Source organism: Planococcus citri, chromosome 2, assembly GCF_950023065.1.
Source record: "Planococcus citri chromosome 2, ihPlaCitr1.1, whole genome shotgun sequence".
NCBI classification, from domain to species: Eukaryota; Metazoa; Arthropoda; class Insecta; order Hemiptera; family Pseudococcidae; genus Planococcus; species Planococcus citri.
Genome location: NC_088678.1, coordinates 4141171 through 4156739, shown reverse-complemented (window position 1 = coordinate 4156739; position 15569 = coordinate 4141171). Strand labels below are relative to the sequence as shown.

Below are 15569 nucleotides of genomic sequence, written 5' to 3'. Positions count from 1 at the left end.
TGATAAATAATTAGGTATGCATTAAAACAAGGGGGTAAAAGCATAAATCATTGAAAATGATCAATGTTGGATTTTCAAAAGTTTGTCAAAAATTGAAAAATCAATTTGAGCATGCTGAAATTTTGATGAAGAGAGTTTCTAATCATACTCGTTCTAAATAAATGTACCACCTTCTCATTCAAATCAGAGGTGGTCACCTCGAGACAATTTCTTGAGAAAAGTGAGGTCCAGCGAAGTTCAAGAAAAAAGACTAAAATTCCAGCAGACACCCCAATGAGTCAAAAATGCAGTTGTAATAAATATGAGACTTGTATTTAAAAATTTCATTACAAATTGAACGTCGCATTTTTCCTTCTTTTTTAAAATTTTTTTCTTCATTTTATTCCTAAAAATATCTACTTATAAAAAAAATCGAATTCGTGATTTATTGCCACGTCCTTGAATTTATGTAAGTATAATTAGATTAGTTGAAAATACATATTTCACGATTTCTTGGCTTCTCATTATTTTCGATCCTAATATCGCTTCGAATAGCTTTTTTATTCCTTCAGCAGCCCGACGACGAGTTAATAAACCAACGAATATACAAATTTGAAAGTCGACCTACGACTTATGACATCAACAGCTCAGACATTTCAATTTTCGAGCGGCTTGCTTTGAACAATTCTAACGATGTTTTTTATGGCTGGGTCTTACAATATACCTACACACAGACGAGGAGATATTTACTTTCGTTTATGTCAATTGATGGTAGAAGTATAGGTATAGAGTGTATCTGTACGTGAGAGGTCGATAAGGGCATATGGTATCTCTGTGTGTAGCTATATACGATAATTCTATTTAATTAGAGAAGATAATTTCCGACCAAAAGTAAATAGGTACCAACAATATTCCAAGTAAGCCTATGATACGTTATGTATTGTAGCTGTGCCTTATGGTGGTACTTATAAGTAGGTAGGTAGTAATAATACGAGTACAGTACATTGTTGTGGACCATTCTTATGGCACAATGTAAAATCTATTAGTCGAATATGGCGATTGGTATACGTTGCAAAACGTTCGTATAATTTTTATTAGATTATTACGAGTATTTCTCGGTTGTTAAATATCTAAAATTATCCAGCAAATTTAGGAGTGTTATGCATATTATGAGAATTCGTTTTTAATGTGTTGCAAATAATATGATGTGGAGGTCATTCGCCTTACCAGAGAATTAGTTATCACAAAAGAAGGTCATTTGTATCTAGTTTTATTCAAATACTAAGTAAATAGGAAAACAGTGCAGATAAAATTTATCGAAACACTCATCCTCTCTTTCATGTAGGTATCTGATCGTCAAGATGACTTCGAGCTCGACTCTTATTCTGTAAAAATTTCCTTTCAGGTTGAAAAGAAACAAAAAACCTCGTAATTTTCGACTACGTAATCTATTTTGTAAAATGACTGTTCGAATAAATCGAAGCTTAAAATATGAGTATGACGGAAGATGAACTTGAATTTGACATGTGGGATGGGCAATTCGAATTTTTCGGAAATAATTACCATAGTGACGAAATAGTAGATGACACAGTAAACAGCAACGACGACGAATCGAATTGCGTGTACGATACAGAGGCTGATCTAGTATTCGGTCCCATTTCCGACAACGACGTTGTTGATTTGAACAAAGATTTCAAACCATTTCCAATGACTCAAAAATATCGTAAACAAGGTTTCGATAAGACTGCAAAAAATGTGCGTACATATTAAAGCTTTTCTGCAACCATGTTGCGAAATCGGACGAGGATGATTTTAATCTGACGTGTTTTGTTTTTTAAATCAGGTTCAAATGCTACAACAGCAGATGAATGTTTTAGCTGATAATCAGACTCATTCGGATGAACGTTACACCCGTGCCAAACAAGAAAATGCCACTTTACAAGCCAGGTACGTGTTATACATGATGGTCGTTTATAAATGGAGAAATCGTTCGTTATATTACATATTTAAAAAATCGAACCCTCGTCCTAAATTTTACGTTGCCATAGTTCGGTCACTCAGTGAAAAGAAAACTGTGTGCCTTTTTCCCTTACTTATGCAAAGGTGCGTGCGTTGACCTCTCCATAAACCACACCTTGTCCTGAATTTAACTATTCGTGACCGGAATTGGCTAACTCGTTGGTTTTTGATGCAATCGCGAATGAGGATCCTTTTTTATGATAAAATCTGCATGTTGTAATTTGCTTTTTTGGTGTGTGTTTGTAGGATATTAATTTTAGAAGAACAACTTCGCGAAGTGGAGCTCAGATCGGAAGAAAAATTGGTCGAAGAAGAGAAACGACACAGAGAATTGGTTGCCAGAGTCGACAGGGAGAAGCAGTTGCAAGTGGAAAATTGTGCCATCAGGTAAGCTTTAATCGTGAACGGTTCTGAGGAATTAAATTTTATTGTCAAGGGTTTGGGAATTTATCTGATGAAATGATTCGGTCGTTCGTGAACGATTCCGTCAGTCTGATCAAAATATGTGGGCTAAATTTTAGGATGGATCGAAAAAAAAAAAATGATCTGAGGATTTTGAACAAAATCAGTGAAGATTTTAAATTTATGAGTTGAAAGTCAGCCAGAGAAATTTTTAGCTCCAGATGTGCCTCCGGAGGGAAGATATGGATCCTCAAAGGGGGCATTTTCGAAAAAATCTTGGTTTTTCCGCTCCTATTGCTGTACTTACGTCAGCGTCAGCTTGTTTTGGAAAGAAACAGCACAGTCCCAAATAAAAGTACCTATTTGAGATTCTGCGTCGAACTAGGCCATTGCATTCGAAATACAAGACCTTTTTTAGGGTTCTACTGAGACTTTGAAAATTTGCGAATCGTTTATTTTTGAGTTACCTAAATTCGTCTTCTGAAAATTTTTGGAAATTGTATTGATAATTTTATCTGTAATAGGGATTCTGAGTTTTCTTCCAGGGTAGATACACCACATATATCGGATCACAATAGTGTACTCCTATCCTTGAAACTGGTCAAAAAATCTGTGAATACAGCAAAACAACCTCTTTTAAAAAAACGTATGTTCTCTAAAACAAATTTTGAAAAATTTTTCCACTCTCTGGATTCTGAAAATTGGGATGCACTGAAAATAGGTGATAATAATTCAAAATTTTCTAATTTTTTAAATATTTTTTTGAACCACTACAACTTATCTTTCCCACTTCAAACTTACACAAATCATAACCCTAACCACTTACATTATCCTCATAGTATTCAAACCCAAATACGCACTCTAAAAACTAGACTATTAGAATCTTACTCAAATTGGAAATTTGGTGGGTCTGAAGATGAAAAAATTGAATACAAGCTCCGTCAAAAGGAATATAAAAAATTGATCAATTGGGCAAATATAGAATCAAACTCTCACAAAGTTGCAATCTCAAATAATATCTGCAAAACTACACGGAAGATAATAAACTCATATCAACCATGCAAACAAACCATTGATCATATTACATTCCAAGATACCAAATATACCAACTCAGCTGATATGGCTAGGTTATTCAGCCAACATTTCGCAACTGTTGCGAATAACGTAGTTAATTCTTCTCAAACATTGGACCCATTATCCCTTATTCTAGCTAACGATTCCTCAATATTTGTGTTACCAGCTACTGCAGCTGAAGTCTCTAATGTCATACAAGGTCTCAAACATTCCAACTCCAGGGATAGTTATGGTTTAGATGTAGGTATTATCAAACAAGCTGATCGCTACATATCTCATATACTTGCTGAACTTTTTAATGACTCCATAGATCAGGGAAAATTTCCAGAAAGCTTGAAATCAAGTATTGTAACCCCTGTACATAAAAAAGGAGAAAAATCAAATTTAAACAACTATAGGCCCATCTCTGTAACACCAGTATTCTCAAAGATTTTTGAGCGTCTGTTGTATAATCGACTGATACGATTCCTATCAGCTAACAGCATTCTAAGTGAAACGCAATTTGGCTTCCGTCGTGGAAAAAACACCACCAAAGCAATATTCAATTTATTGAACAAAATTCTCCAAGCTGGCCAAGAGGGTGAAAATTCATTGGCAATATTCTGTGACTTATCGAAAGCTTTTGATACCATGAACCACAGAATTCTACTGGGAAAGTTGGAAAAATATGGAATAAGGGGTCCAATCCACAGTTGGCTGAAATCCTTCCTCGAAAATAGGGTACAAATAGTCAAAATCCAAAATGGTGAGACTTACACCTTTTCTGAAGAGAAAATAATAGACAAAGGAGTCCCCCAAGGTTCCATACTTGGACCTTTATTGTTCATTCTCTATGTTAACGATTTGTCATCTTACATTAATGCACTTCTAACCCAGTTTGCAGATGATACAACTATGTTTTTAAAAGGTGGTAGCTGGGACACACTGCTTAAAAAAACAGAACATGTTCTCAAAAACTTGATCTGCTGGTTTAATGCAAATTGCATGAGCTTAAACTTGGAAAAAACAGTAACAGTGCCTTTCAATGTAACCCCCAAGGAGGCAGACCTGGTAGCAGAAACTCTCTCAACTCTACCTAATGTCTCTCGTGCTGCAAAGTTCTTGGGGGTTGATGTTCAATGCAATTTAAAATGGGATGTATACATCACTAAATTAACCAGTCGTTTGTCATCTATAAACTTTTTACTCTTTCAGCTACGCCAAATTACAAATCAAAAAACTCTCAGACTTGCATATTTTGGACTATTCCACTCCACAATGGTCTATGGGGTAGTTTTTTTTGGGGGGGGGGGTAATGCATCTTATGTCAAGCAAATACTCACACTACAAAAACGTGCGATAAGAACAATTTATAAACTACCTCTAAGACAAACATGCAGACCCACCTTTGTTGATAATAAAACTCTCACTACAATATCACAATATATTCTGGACATATCTCTCATGGTTTATACTGGGGTTATAACCTTTCCAAAAATTACCCATCCATACAGTACCAGATCACGAGGTAACCTCAGAACTCCCCACCACCGCACAAAACTTCTCCAGAGCAGCACTGTATCATCTGCTGCAAAAGTATATAATCAGATTCCAGGGAGTGTAAAAAACCAGCCAACTGCAAAAAAATTCAAACATGTCCTGAAAGAATGGCTGATAACTAGGGCTTACTATACCCTGGAAGAATATCTCAGCTCTCTGGATCAATAAGAGTTCAAATTTTTTGAAATAACCTGGAGTAGATTTTATGTACCCATAGTTTTAAATCTTTATCTTTTATGTTTTAATCAAGTTTTTTACCCTATATTTTAAAGCTGAAATTTGTATTCTGTGTACTTACATGCTTAACTTGATACGATGGCAGCAATGCTGCCGCATGTATCTCAAATAAAGAATTATTATTATTATAACATTTCACATTAATTGAGCCAAAACATCTAAAGATATCATTTGTGAAACTGAGGAAATATTTTGAAATACAGTAGTCCAAATTTTTTGGTCATTATTACGAATTTCAAAAAACTGAAAAAATTGATGAGTTTTTGGCTATTTTTCTCGATTTTTTGACAAAAATTTTCTATCTTTTTTTTGACAAAGGTCGAGTTGGATATTTTCATTGGTCGAAAAATTTTTTGAACTGGACGAGGCTGAATCAATTGGAAGATCATGCTAAATACTTACATCAGCCAAAATCCCAGATGCTGAAAGGGATTTTACAATTTTTTGTAAATTTTTTGAAAATACAATTTGGGCCAAAAATAAGAAAAAAAATCAAAATTTTACCAATGTCAGTAAAGTTTGCGATAATTACATATTAAGTATAGTTGTAAAAACATTCAAAAAATCATTAAAAACCACTGAAAATTAACAAAAATTTTCTATAGTGAAATTTCAGTGAAATTCGTCAAAAAATGTTTGAAAAAATGTTGAAAACGTATCAAAATTCAGCAAAAAAACTCAAAAAAATATGCAAATATCTGAAATTTATTTTTAAAAAAACATGAAATTGTAATCAAAATTGGCAAATATACACGAAAGGAAAAAATTGCAAACGTGCTGAAATGTTGAAAAATATGTTGAAAAATGAAGTGAAATTCCTTAAAATTAATTAAAGGTACTATAATAAAATTTCAGGAAAATTCGCTAAAATGCACGAAAAAGTGTTGAAATTGCGTTAAAATGGTGTAAAAAATTAAAATTAAAGAAATATTAAAAAATAAAATTCAGCAAAATTCGCATCAAATATAATGGAAAATTTCTCTTAAGCACAAGAAAAAACATTAAAAAACACATAAAAATTAACAAAAAAAAACAAAATTTTAACAAAATTTTCTAAAAAAATGCATGGAAAAGTGTTAAAAACTTGTTAAAATGATGTCGAAATACTGAAAAAAATTCAAAAAAATATAAATCACTTTAAAATGATGGAATTTTTGTACAATATGTTAAAAGAAACCCGAAAACGTATGAAAACCTTGTTAAAAATCATATTAAAAAACTCAAAACAGCAATAAAATCACTAAAAATTGTCAAAAAAATTATATAATTTTGTTAAAAATACTTGAAAAAGTGTTCAAATGATGTAAAAGTGCTCAATAAACATTACAATCATCAAAAAATGAAAGAAATTCTGTGAGAATTGTCAAAAATGCTTAAAAAACTGTTGAAAACACATCAAAATGATTCAAAAACACTTGAAAAAGCATTAAGAACACTGTAAACATTTGAAAAATAACAAAATTTTGGTAAAATTTGCCAAAGTGCATAAAAAATTGTTGAAAAACGTTGCCAAGATTGCAGCAAAGTTTTCCATTTTTTTTTTAATCAAACTTTGAAACTTTTTATTTATCGGCGTTTTTTTCAGAATTTTGAAATTTTTTAATTTTTTCTGATTTACTTTGAAAATACAAAAAAATACATGGAAATAAATTTCACCACGATCCTCCAAATTCTCATCCCTCCCCTCCCCCTCAATTGGAACATCTGAAAACGTGTTCTGCTTAAATTACTGTTTTTTTTTCCTGTAAAAATTGCTCAAAATTCTTGTTTTTTTTTCATTTTTTCACCTTTTTTAAAATAAAACTTATATGAATTTTTTCATTTATTCCCTTCGTGTTGTAGAATTTTGATTTTCTTTATTTTTCATAGTTTCATTTAAAAATGGCTAAATTGTGTCTTGGATGAATTTTGACTCAATTCTTTTCTCCTCCCATAACATTGAAATATTTGAAAAAAATCCTGCTTTCATTTGTTGACCTTGAGAAAGTGTTTTCACTGAAATGTTTTCAAATTCTTAAATAATGGCTTTCAAAACTTTTGTACCCAATGATGATTAAAATTTCAAAATTTAGGTTTCAACGAACTCCCATCTTGGAGCTAGTTTTTGTTATGAAAGGGGGAGGGAAAGAGGAAGGGGTCAAATACTTGTTTCTCGAAATCAGAATAGGAGCATTCGAAAAAATTAATTGAATGTGCAACTTTTTTCGATAGTTTGAAATTGTTTTCCTCTCCCCTCTCCTTCCTCATTCAAGAGTCAGTTAAAATGTTATCTCAGAAGCCAACATTTCATGTGCTAATGTGCATTTTTCAATTTTTCGTTTGAATTTTTGAAAACCAAATTTGGGTCAAAAATAAGAAAAACTCGAAATTTTACGAAATTGATCTAGAAACATGAGATCGACCCCCCCCTCCCCCCATCGATTGGAAATACTTTCAAACAATTTCGAGCTGTTCTGGAACCTCTAGCAGATGTTTGAAACTTGGAATTTGCACAAAATTTCACCTATAATGAAGTTGAAAATCTAAAATATACTTTATACCTTGATTAAAACATGCAGAGCTGACTGGAGAATGATTTCAAATCGTTTCAGAGCCTCCAGAAATGTTTTGAGAATTCCACATGTTCAAAAAGTCTCATAAAAACCGTCCAAATTAAAGTTAGGGCAAACTTACTTGACCGATTTTCCTATTCCTACCATTTGCCCAAAATGGGTTTCTTTCTGGCAGTTTCGGAAATGCATGTTTCTCCAGCGATTTCATTGAAGAATTTTCCCCTGTGAAGAATTCGTCTTCGGGAAGATTTTTTATGGAGGGGGGGGGGAGGGATTTTGCAGGAAAAATCTGTAGGAAGGTCGAATTTTCCGGTTACTGAATTCGTCAAAGATTTGTCGAAAAGAATAACGTCTCTTTACGAATGATCAAAAATCGAAAATTTCTCGTCAAGGAACATGAAGAATAAGTTTTTATATTCAAAATGACGTTCTATTTATGCAGAATAATATTCTGAGTAATAATAATTATTATTACTTACCTAATCAATTTTCTCTGATGTGTTCGCAGGTTGCAAACATTAGAATTGGCGAATACGAACCTAAAAGAAGAAACTTCGAGGTATAAAAACGAACTAGAACTACAACGAAAAGAGAAAGAAAGACTGAAAGACCATTTAGAGGAATCTCAAACGATAATCGCATCGCTTAAAGACGAACTGCAAACACTTCGAGAGCAAGAGAAACGTCACAGAGAGCAGAAAATCATCGCCGAGCAGGTACAACACACCTATTTAATACCCTTCACTTTCGTCTTATAACTTCATATCATTTACAACCCTTTTAATACTCGATGTTTTCTGTACCTATCTAGTTGTTGGAGGATTTAGGAAGAGAAATGGAAACTTTGAGGAATGATAAAATCTCAGCCTTAACAGCGTTGCAAAACTGTAAAGAATTTCCATCTCAGACAGAAACCGAATTGCAAATTCAGTTAGATTCTTTGAAACAAGAACATAGAAGTGAGTCGAGTCCCACGTCACTTAATAAAATTCTTTATAAGTATAATATTTCTCGTAATCTGACTATCTAACGGAATACTCGTGTTTTTTTTTCCTGTTCGAATTATTACCTACTTAAAGACTTACAAGAATCTTACGAAGAAATGCAAGCGATGTTGTTAACACGAAGCATACAAGAAGGTCGTTCGTTATTAACTGATTCGAATAACTTGGCCGCCGAGTTGGAAGAAATGACTCAAGATGATGTGAGTATCCCTTCGACCTTGCATTTTTACTTTGCTCATCCGTTAATTCACGATGCAAGAGCAGTGTGCTTTCGCTTAATCACAAGCACTGCAGCGAATACGAATATTTTCATTTCGCGGCCATTGGATTCTCATTCGAGTGAATCGAATCGTGTAATTGATACGTTCAGAATATTATCAGTTATCTGTTCGAATTATGCGGACATTTCGTAAGCTTTTGATTAAAAAACCAGACAAATATTTTTGGATGATACCTATTTGATGAATAAAAATTTCAGCATTGTTATTAAAAAAAAAAAAAAAAAAAACATCGAAGATGTACTCACGCTGTGTAAGATAAGCCTTTTGTTCAGCGTTGCACAAATCGCTTCAGAAATCAGTTCAATTTTCGGTTTAGGTCCTCCAGTTTTACTCAAAATTTTTCAATCGACTGATCTGAATCCAAATATTGACTAATTTTCCTTGGAATGAGCCTTCAGTCCAAATTCATGTGCATTTTATTAACTCATCTTTTTAGATATTCATCGTATTGTGTAAATAATCTACGACATCACATCGTTAGAAGGGGGAGGGGGTTAGTTTCATGTTCATTTGTTTGTATGTATATTAAAACCGAACGTTGATTTCTGTTTCACAGCATGGCGCTTTAGTAAATCGAAAAGATAAGAAAGAGGTAATTGCCAATTTTGTTCTGCATGACGTCATTTTTTTATACGCATGAAAGGGATATTGTGCTCGCTTTTGGGATACATCAGAATTTTTTTCGCAATATGTATTATAGCTCTAGTTATGAACACTGAGTAACGCGAATGATATTTTTATTAAGATCGTTGCTAATCGATGATTCACCCAATTGTACAGTACGTCGGGAAAATCCGACTATAAAAGTGTATGATTTGTCATAACGAGAGCTTCATCATCGCCATCGCCGCACGCCTGATTTTTATTCTAAATTTTCCTCAGACGATTTCGTAGAATTTGACTAATTTTGGCACTTTTATACTTTACAGATGAAAACCGCTTTAAAAGAGCAACAAGAAGTGAACGCTCAATTACGAGCTTACATCGATAATATTTTACTCAACATCGTTGAAAATTACCCGCAACTTTTAGAAGTGAAAAGTTCACCTCTATGATGATGTATGTAGGTTTATAGTAGTTGAAAAAACCTAAATAACCTATCAAACAGTATTGCCAATCGTTTGCGATAAGAATTTATTACCTATTCGCGACTTGTAAAGTACTTATATATTATATTATATACTGTATTGTTTCTGTTGTTTTTTTTTTTAAATTGCGAATTAATATGCTTATTATATAGTGTTTGTTCGTGTTACTTAATAATAATATGTTTATTTACCCCAAATTGTAACGCAATCCAATGGAATACAATTAACTGTGATTTTTATGTACGAAATTATAGTCATCTCGATGTACTACTACTATGTTTTTGTTACGTGAATTGTATTTTACCTCATACCTGTACCAATTTACTACATATATTTATCCGAGAGCTTATAATATGGTGTATCTGTATCTACATACCAGTGATACGAGAAAAAAATTGTAAAATTTATAGATAATTATTTTTTTGATTCGAAATTTTGATATTTTACTTATCATTTTCATCAAGTTATAATACGATTTTTTAAATAAGGCTGTGAAAATTAATGATTTGTGTATGTTGCAATTTATATATCGTATGTAAATTACTCTCTCGTGTCTTATTACTTGTTTGCCAATTTTGAATTTTTTTTGTAATACTTTAAGTTTATTTTGTTTAAACGTATCGAGCCTGTGTGGTCGAATAAATAAGATATTATGTTGTTTCAATATTTTCTGTTTTTTTGTGTTCTCGAGAGTCGTGGATAATGAAAGTGCAAAAAAGTGGTTGAGAGATTTAATATATTATATATCTAACTTATATATTTTTTGAATTTTTGTGGTGAAAAAGTTGGTATTTGATAATTGGTTTTATTGGAGAAAAACTTAAGTGTTTCTGTTTTCATAATTAGGGCAATTCCATGTCGTATCGGTCTGGTTTTGGTTTCAATTAATTTTTTTACGTTCGTTAAATTAGAGAAGATGGGAAAATCGCAATTTTTGGGTCTTCTGATCCCCCTCCTCCCTTAAAAATGGAATATGTTTTTTTTTAACTATCAGGTTTTTAGTCTACATGCGTGAATTTGGAATATACAGTAATTATGGTTCCCGGTCACAAAACCTTGGAAAAAATCTGTTTGGGACGTTTTAAATATAATTGAGAGTGGGTAGTTTCAAAATTTTCTCAAAAAATTCCAAAGTTTAAAGTGAGTTTTTCGAAGCTCAATTTTCAAAAGCTTACCTACCAAATGGAGTTAAACCTGGTTTAAAAACTTGAAAAAAAAATCCAGGAAGCATAGATACATTTTAATGATATTTATCGAAAATTCGATCATCAATTCACGATCACCAATTTCAAATTGACTAAAACCGGCGTCAATAGTACATATATCAATAGTTTCTTAAAAACGCAGCGTTTTGTATGATTTTTGCGCCTTGCGTCTTGTGAGTAGGCAACTTCTTCGACAACTGAAATGATTTCGCTGTTATTCCATTTAATAGGCATTAGTTGGGGAGACCGCATAAATGCGGCCAATTTGATTGACAGGTCAGACGCGAAATCGCAGTTTTTGCGTTCCAAAATAGGACTTGCACCAAATTTTTCAAACCGTACAAAGGTAGATCAAAAGATCATGCAAAAATTTATCACCTGTCAAAATTTCTAGTGCTAAAGTGCCTTTTTCGATTTTTGGTGAATTTTTGAAAATCGAATTTAGGCCAAAAATGAGGTAAAAAATCAAAAACTTTACCAAATTGACCAAGAAAGCTGAAATTTGGGATATACCCTATTTTCGACATGCCAAATCGATTGGAAACGGTTTCAAACCGGTTTGAACAGTTCTGAAGCCTCCAGAAGATTTTTGAAACTCGAAATTTTCACAAAATTTCATCAAATGAACTTGGAAAGCCGAAATTTACTCGGCAAACTAATTTCAATACGCTACGAAGTCGACTGCAGGTCGATTTGAAGTCGTTTTGGAGCCTCCAGCGACTTTTTGAAAATTACTGGAGCCTCCAGTAGATTTTTGAAGCTTGAAATTTTCCAAAATTTTTACAAAATGAAGATGGAAAACTGAAATTTATTCTGCAAACTAATTTCAATACGTTACGAAGTCACCTGCAGGAGGGTTTAGCGATTTTTTGAGAATTACTGGAGCCTCCAGTAGATTTTTGAAACTTAAAATTTTCCCAAAATTTCATCAAACGGAGATGGAAAGCCAAAATTTACTCCACACTACAAGTTTGACACCATCTGAAGACGTCTTCAGGTGAGTTTAAGTCATTTCAGAGCATCCAGCGACTTTTTAAAAATTACTGGAGCCTCCAGTAGATTTTTGAAACTTGAAATTTCCTCAAAATTTCATCAAACGGAGATGGAAAGCCAAAATTTACTCCACACTACAAGTTTGACACCATCTGAAGACGACTTCAGGTGAGTTTAAGTCATTTCAGAGCATCCAGCGACTTTTTAAAAATTACTGGAGCCTCAAAAAGATTTTTGAACCTCGAAATTCCCACAAAATTTCATCAAATCGAGTTGGATAGCCGAAAGTTACTCTGCAAACTAATTTCAATACGCTACAAAGTCACCTGCGGAGGGGAGGGGGGTAGCGATTTTTTGAAATCTACTGGAGCCTCCAGTAGATTTTTGAAACTTGAAATTTCCTCAAAATTTCATCAAACGGAGATGAAAAGTCGAAATTTACTCTACACGCCAATCTTAACACCCTCTGAAAGCGACTTCTGGCGGGTTCAAGTCATTTTGGAGCCTCCAGCGACTTTTTAAAAATTAGTGGAGTCTCCACCAGATTTTTGAAACTTGAAATTACCACAACATTTTATCAAATGGAGTTAGCAAGCTGAAATTTACTTCACAAACTAATTTCAATACGATACGAAGTCGACTACATGGTGATTTCAAATGGTTTTGAAGCTTCCAGCTACTTCTTGGAAATTTCAATTTTCCAAAAACCGCCATACAACCTTTCAAAAAGTCGCTGGAGGCTCCAAAACGACTTCAAATCGACCTGCAGTCGACTTCGTAGCGTATTGAAATTAGTTTGTAGAATGAATTTCAGCTTTCCATCTCCATTTTGTACAAATTTTGGAAAATTTCAAGTTTTAAAAATCTACTGGAGGCTCTAAAACAACTTCAAATCTACCTGAAGTCGACTTCGTAGCGTATTGAAATTAGTTTGCCGAGTAAATTTCGGCTTTCCAAGTTCATTTGATGAAAGTTTATGGAAATTTCGAGTTTCAAAAATCTTCTGGAGGCTCCAGAACTGCTCAAAACGGTTTGAAACAGTATCCAGTCGATTTGCCATGTCGAAAATAGGGTATATCCCAAATTTCAGCTTTCTTGGTCAATTTGGTAAAGTTTTGATTTTTTACCTCATTTTTGGCCTAAATTTGATTTTCAAAAATTCACCAAAAATCGAAAAAGGCACTTTAGCACTTGAAATTTTGACAGGTCATAAATTTTTGCATGATCTTTTGATCTACCTTTGTACGGTTTGAAAAATTTGGTGCAAGTCCTATGTTGGAACTCAAAAACTGCGATTTCGGCTGACCTGTCAATCAAAATGGCCGCCATTTTGTAAGTAGGACCACTTCTTTTTTTGAGCACAAGGGCTAGAAATGTTCCTTAGAACTCTCTCTGTAAGAAGAAAGTGGTCCCGGATGATCGACGGGGGGGGGGGTTGCAATATATCCTAATGCGGGCTCCCCAACCACATAATTATTTATGCGACTAAAGAGTGTTTTTTTGGTCAAATGAAGGTCGCTGAGTTCGATTTCAAAGTCAATTTTACTCAAGGATGCCAACTTACTGCACAAAAAAAACCTAATACAAAATGTCATTCTCGGTTTTTAGATACTTATTTCTTTCAAAAAGGGTACGAAAATGTATTTCCTGCTAGATGTTGGGCCGTTGGGGGAGGGGGAGGGTAGATCATGGAAATTAGATTATCAGATTCACGCTCACCAACTGCAAATTGAATGAATCCTGGCGTCAATATTGTACAAATTTATGATATTTTCATGAATTCCTAAAAACGCGGTGTTTTGTACAATTTTTGCGCCTTGTTACTTGTGAGTAGGCAACTTCTTCAACAATTCAAAGAATTTCGCTTTTTTTTCATTTTTAAGACTTATTTGTGCGACTTAAGAGTGATTTTCAGTTTATTTTACTCAAGGATGCCAATTTACTGCACAAAAACACCTAAAACAGAATTTCGTTCTCTATTTTCTAGATATTATTTCTTTCAAAAAGCGTACGAACATGTATTTACTCTTTGCCAGATGAAGGGGTGGGGAGAGGGGGAGCACACCATGAACATTCGATCATCAGATTCACGATCACCAACCTCAAATTGACCAAAACCGGCGTCAATATTATACAAAAGAATTAGATTTGTTAAATTCTTGAAGAAATTGCGCCCATACTTTGCAAAAATAGCAACTCGATGAAATATTTCGAAATTTGAGTAAAACCTTGAAAAAACTCATAAATACTGAATTGAAATTAATCAACTATTCTCAAAATTTCGCGATGCGTAATTTGTCAAAATTACAGAAAATAATGAAAAAATTTGTTTAACTAACCTTCTAAAAAAATTTAAAAATTCATGATATTATGAAAAAATGTTGCAAAAATTGCGCAAAACAACCTTAAAACTTGTTAAAATGTCATGAAATTCAACCAGGGGTGTCAATTTCCCGCATTACAAGGTAAAAACCGCTTTTTATTTTAAAAATAATATCATTGTTGAAAAACCCCACGTTTCGAATGATTTTTGCGCCGAGAGAGTAGGCAATCTCTCTGACATCTTTAAATATTTTCTCGTTTTCCTCCATTTCAACGGCCTTACGAATGCAAAAAATACTGAAGAAGTCGCCGAATTATTTTTATTTTTTTTTTAGAGAGCAATGATGATATTTAATATTTAAAATTAAATAATAAATAATTATAATTACCTACTACATATAAAACACGATTAATCTAATCACATTGATTTTCTGAAGCAGATTTCGTGGGGTGATTTTTAATCTTAATTCTTGACAGTTGACACGAACCAAAAACCAAAAAACAATCTCCTTCTCCATGATTTAAAATTTTCTTCATAGATCAGTGAGACAAGATTTTTTGTTTTTCAAGGTTCATGAATTCAGTTGCTCAGCCAGGGGATCAATGCCTCTGCCTTTAAATTTCAAAATTTGAAGAGGCTCAAAAACTGAATTGAGTGAATTTGATATTTCCCCCCGAAATTTGGTGCAGAGGAATATGCAACTGTAAGCAACCCACTCGACAAAGTAAAATCAGCGAAATCGGTGTAAAATAGAATAGCAAATAGGCCTGGCCTAATTATGGATTATTTCATGGTTATTCATTCTGCATTTTTGCATTTTCTAATCCAATCCAACATCCACCTTTCCTCGAAGAATTTACAATAAAGTATCAA

General features: G+C 33.3%; 1 protein-coding gene across 8 annotated transcripts in view; it reads left to right on the top strand.

Moving 5' to 3' along the window:
- Nucleotides 1-10841, top strand: part of nuf (rab11 family-interacting protein nuf) — a 93815-nt gene extending 82974 nt beyond the window's left edge. For 5 of the 8 annotated variants that reach the window (XM_065348097.1, XM_065348096.1, XM_065348094.1 and 2 more), the window contains 7 exons: nucleotides 1823-1926; nucleotides 2245-2385; nucleotides 8311-8518; nucleotides 8614-8761; nucleotides 8882-9006; nucleotides 9644-9679; nucleotides 10017-10841. In XM_065348097.1, the coding sequence (XP_065204169.1) occupies nucleotides 1823-1926; nucleotides 2245-2385; nucleotides 8311-8518; nucleotides 8614-8761; nucleotides 8882-9006; nucleotides 9644-9679; nucleotides 10017-10142 (888 nt within the window). In that variant the 3' untranslated portion in view covers nucleotides 10143-10841. Of the gene's footprint in view, nucleotides 1-1365; nucleotides 1735-1822; nucleotides 1927-2244; nucleotides 2386-8310; nucleotides 8519-8613; nucleotides 8762-8881; nucleotides 9007-9643; nucleotides 9680-10016 lie in introns of those variants that run through there. The other 3 variants (XM_065348098.1, XM_065348099.1, XM_065348095.1) reach the window with 3 other exon arrangements.
- Nucleotides 10842-15569: the final 4728 nt, after the last annotated feature.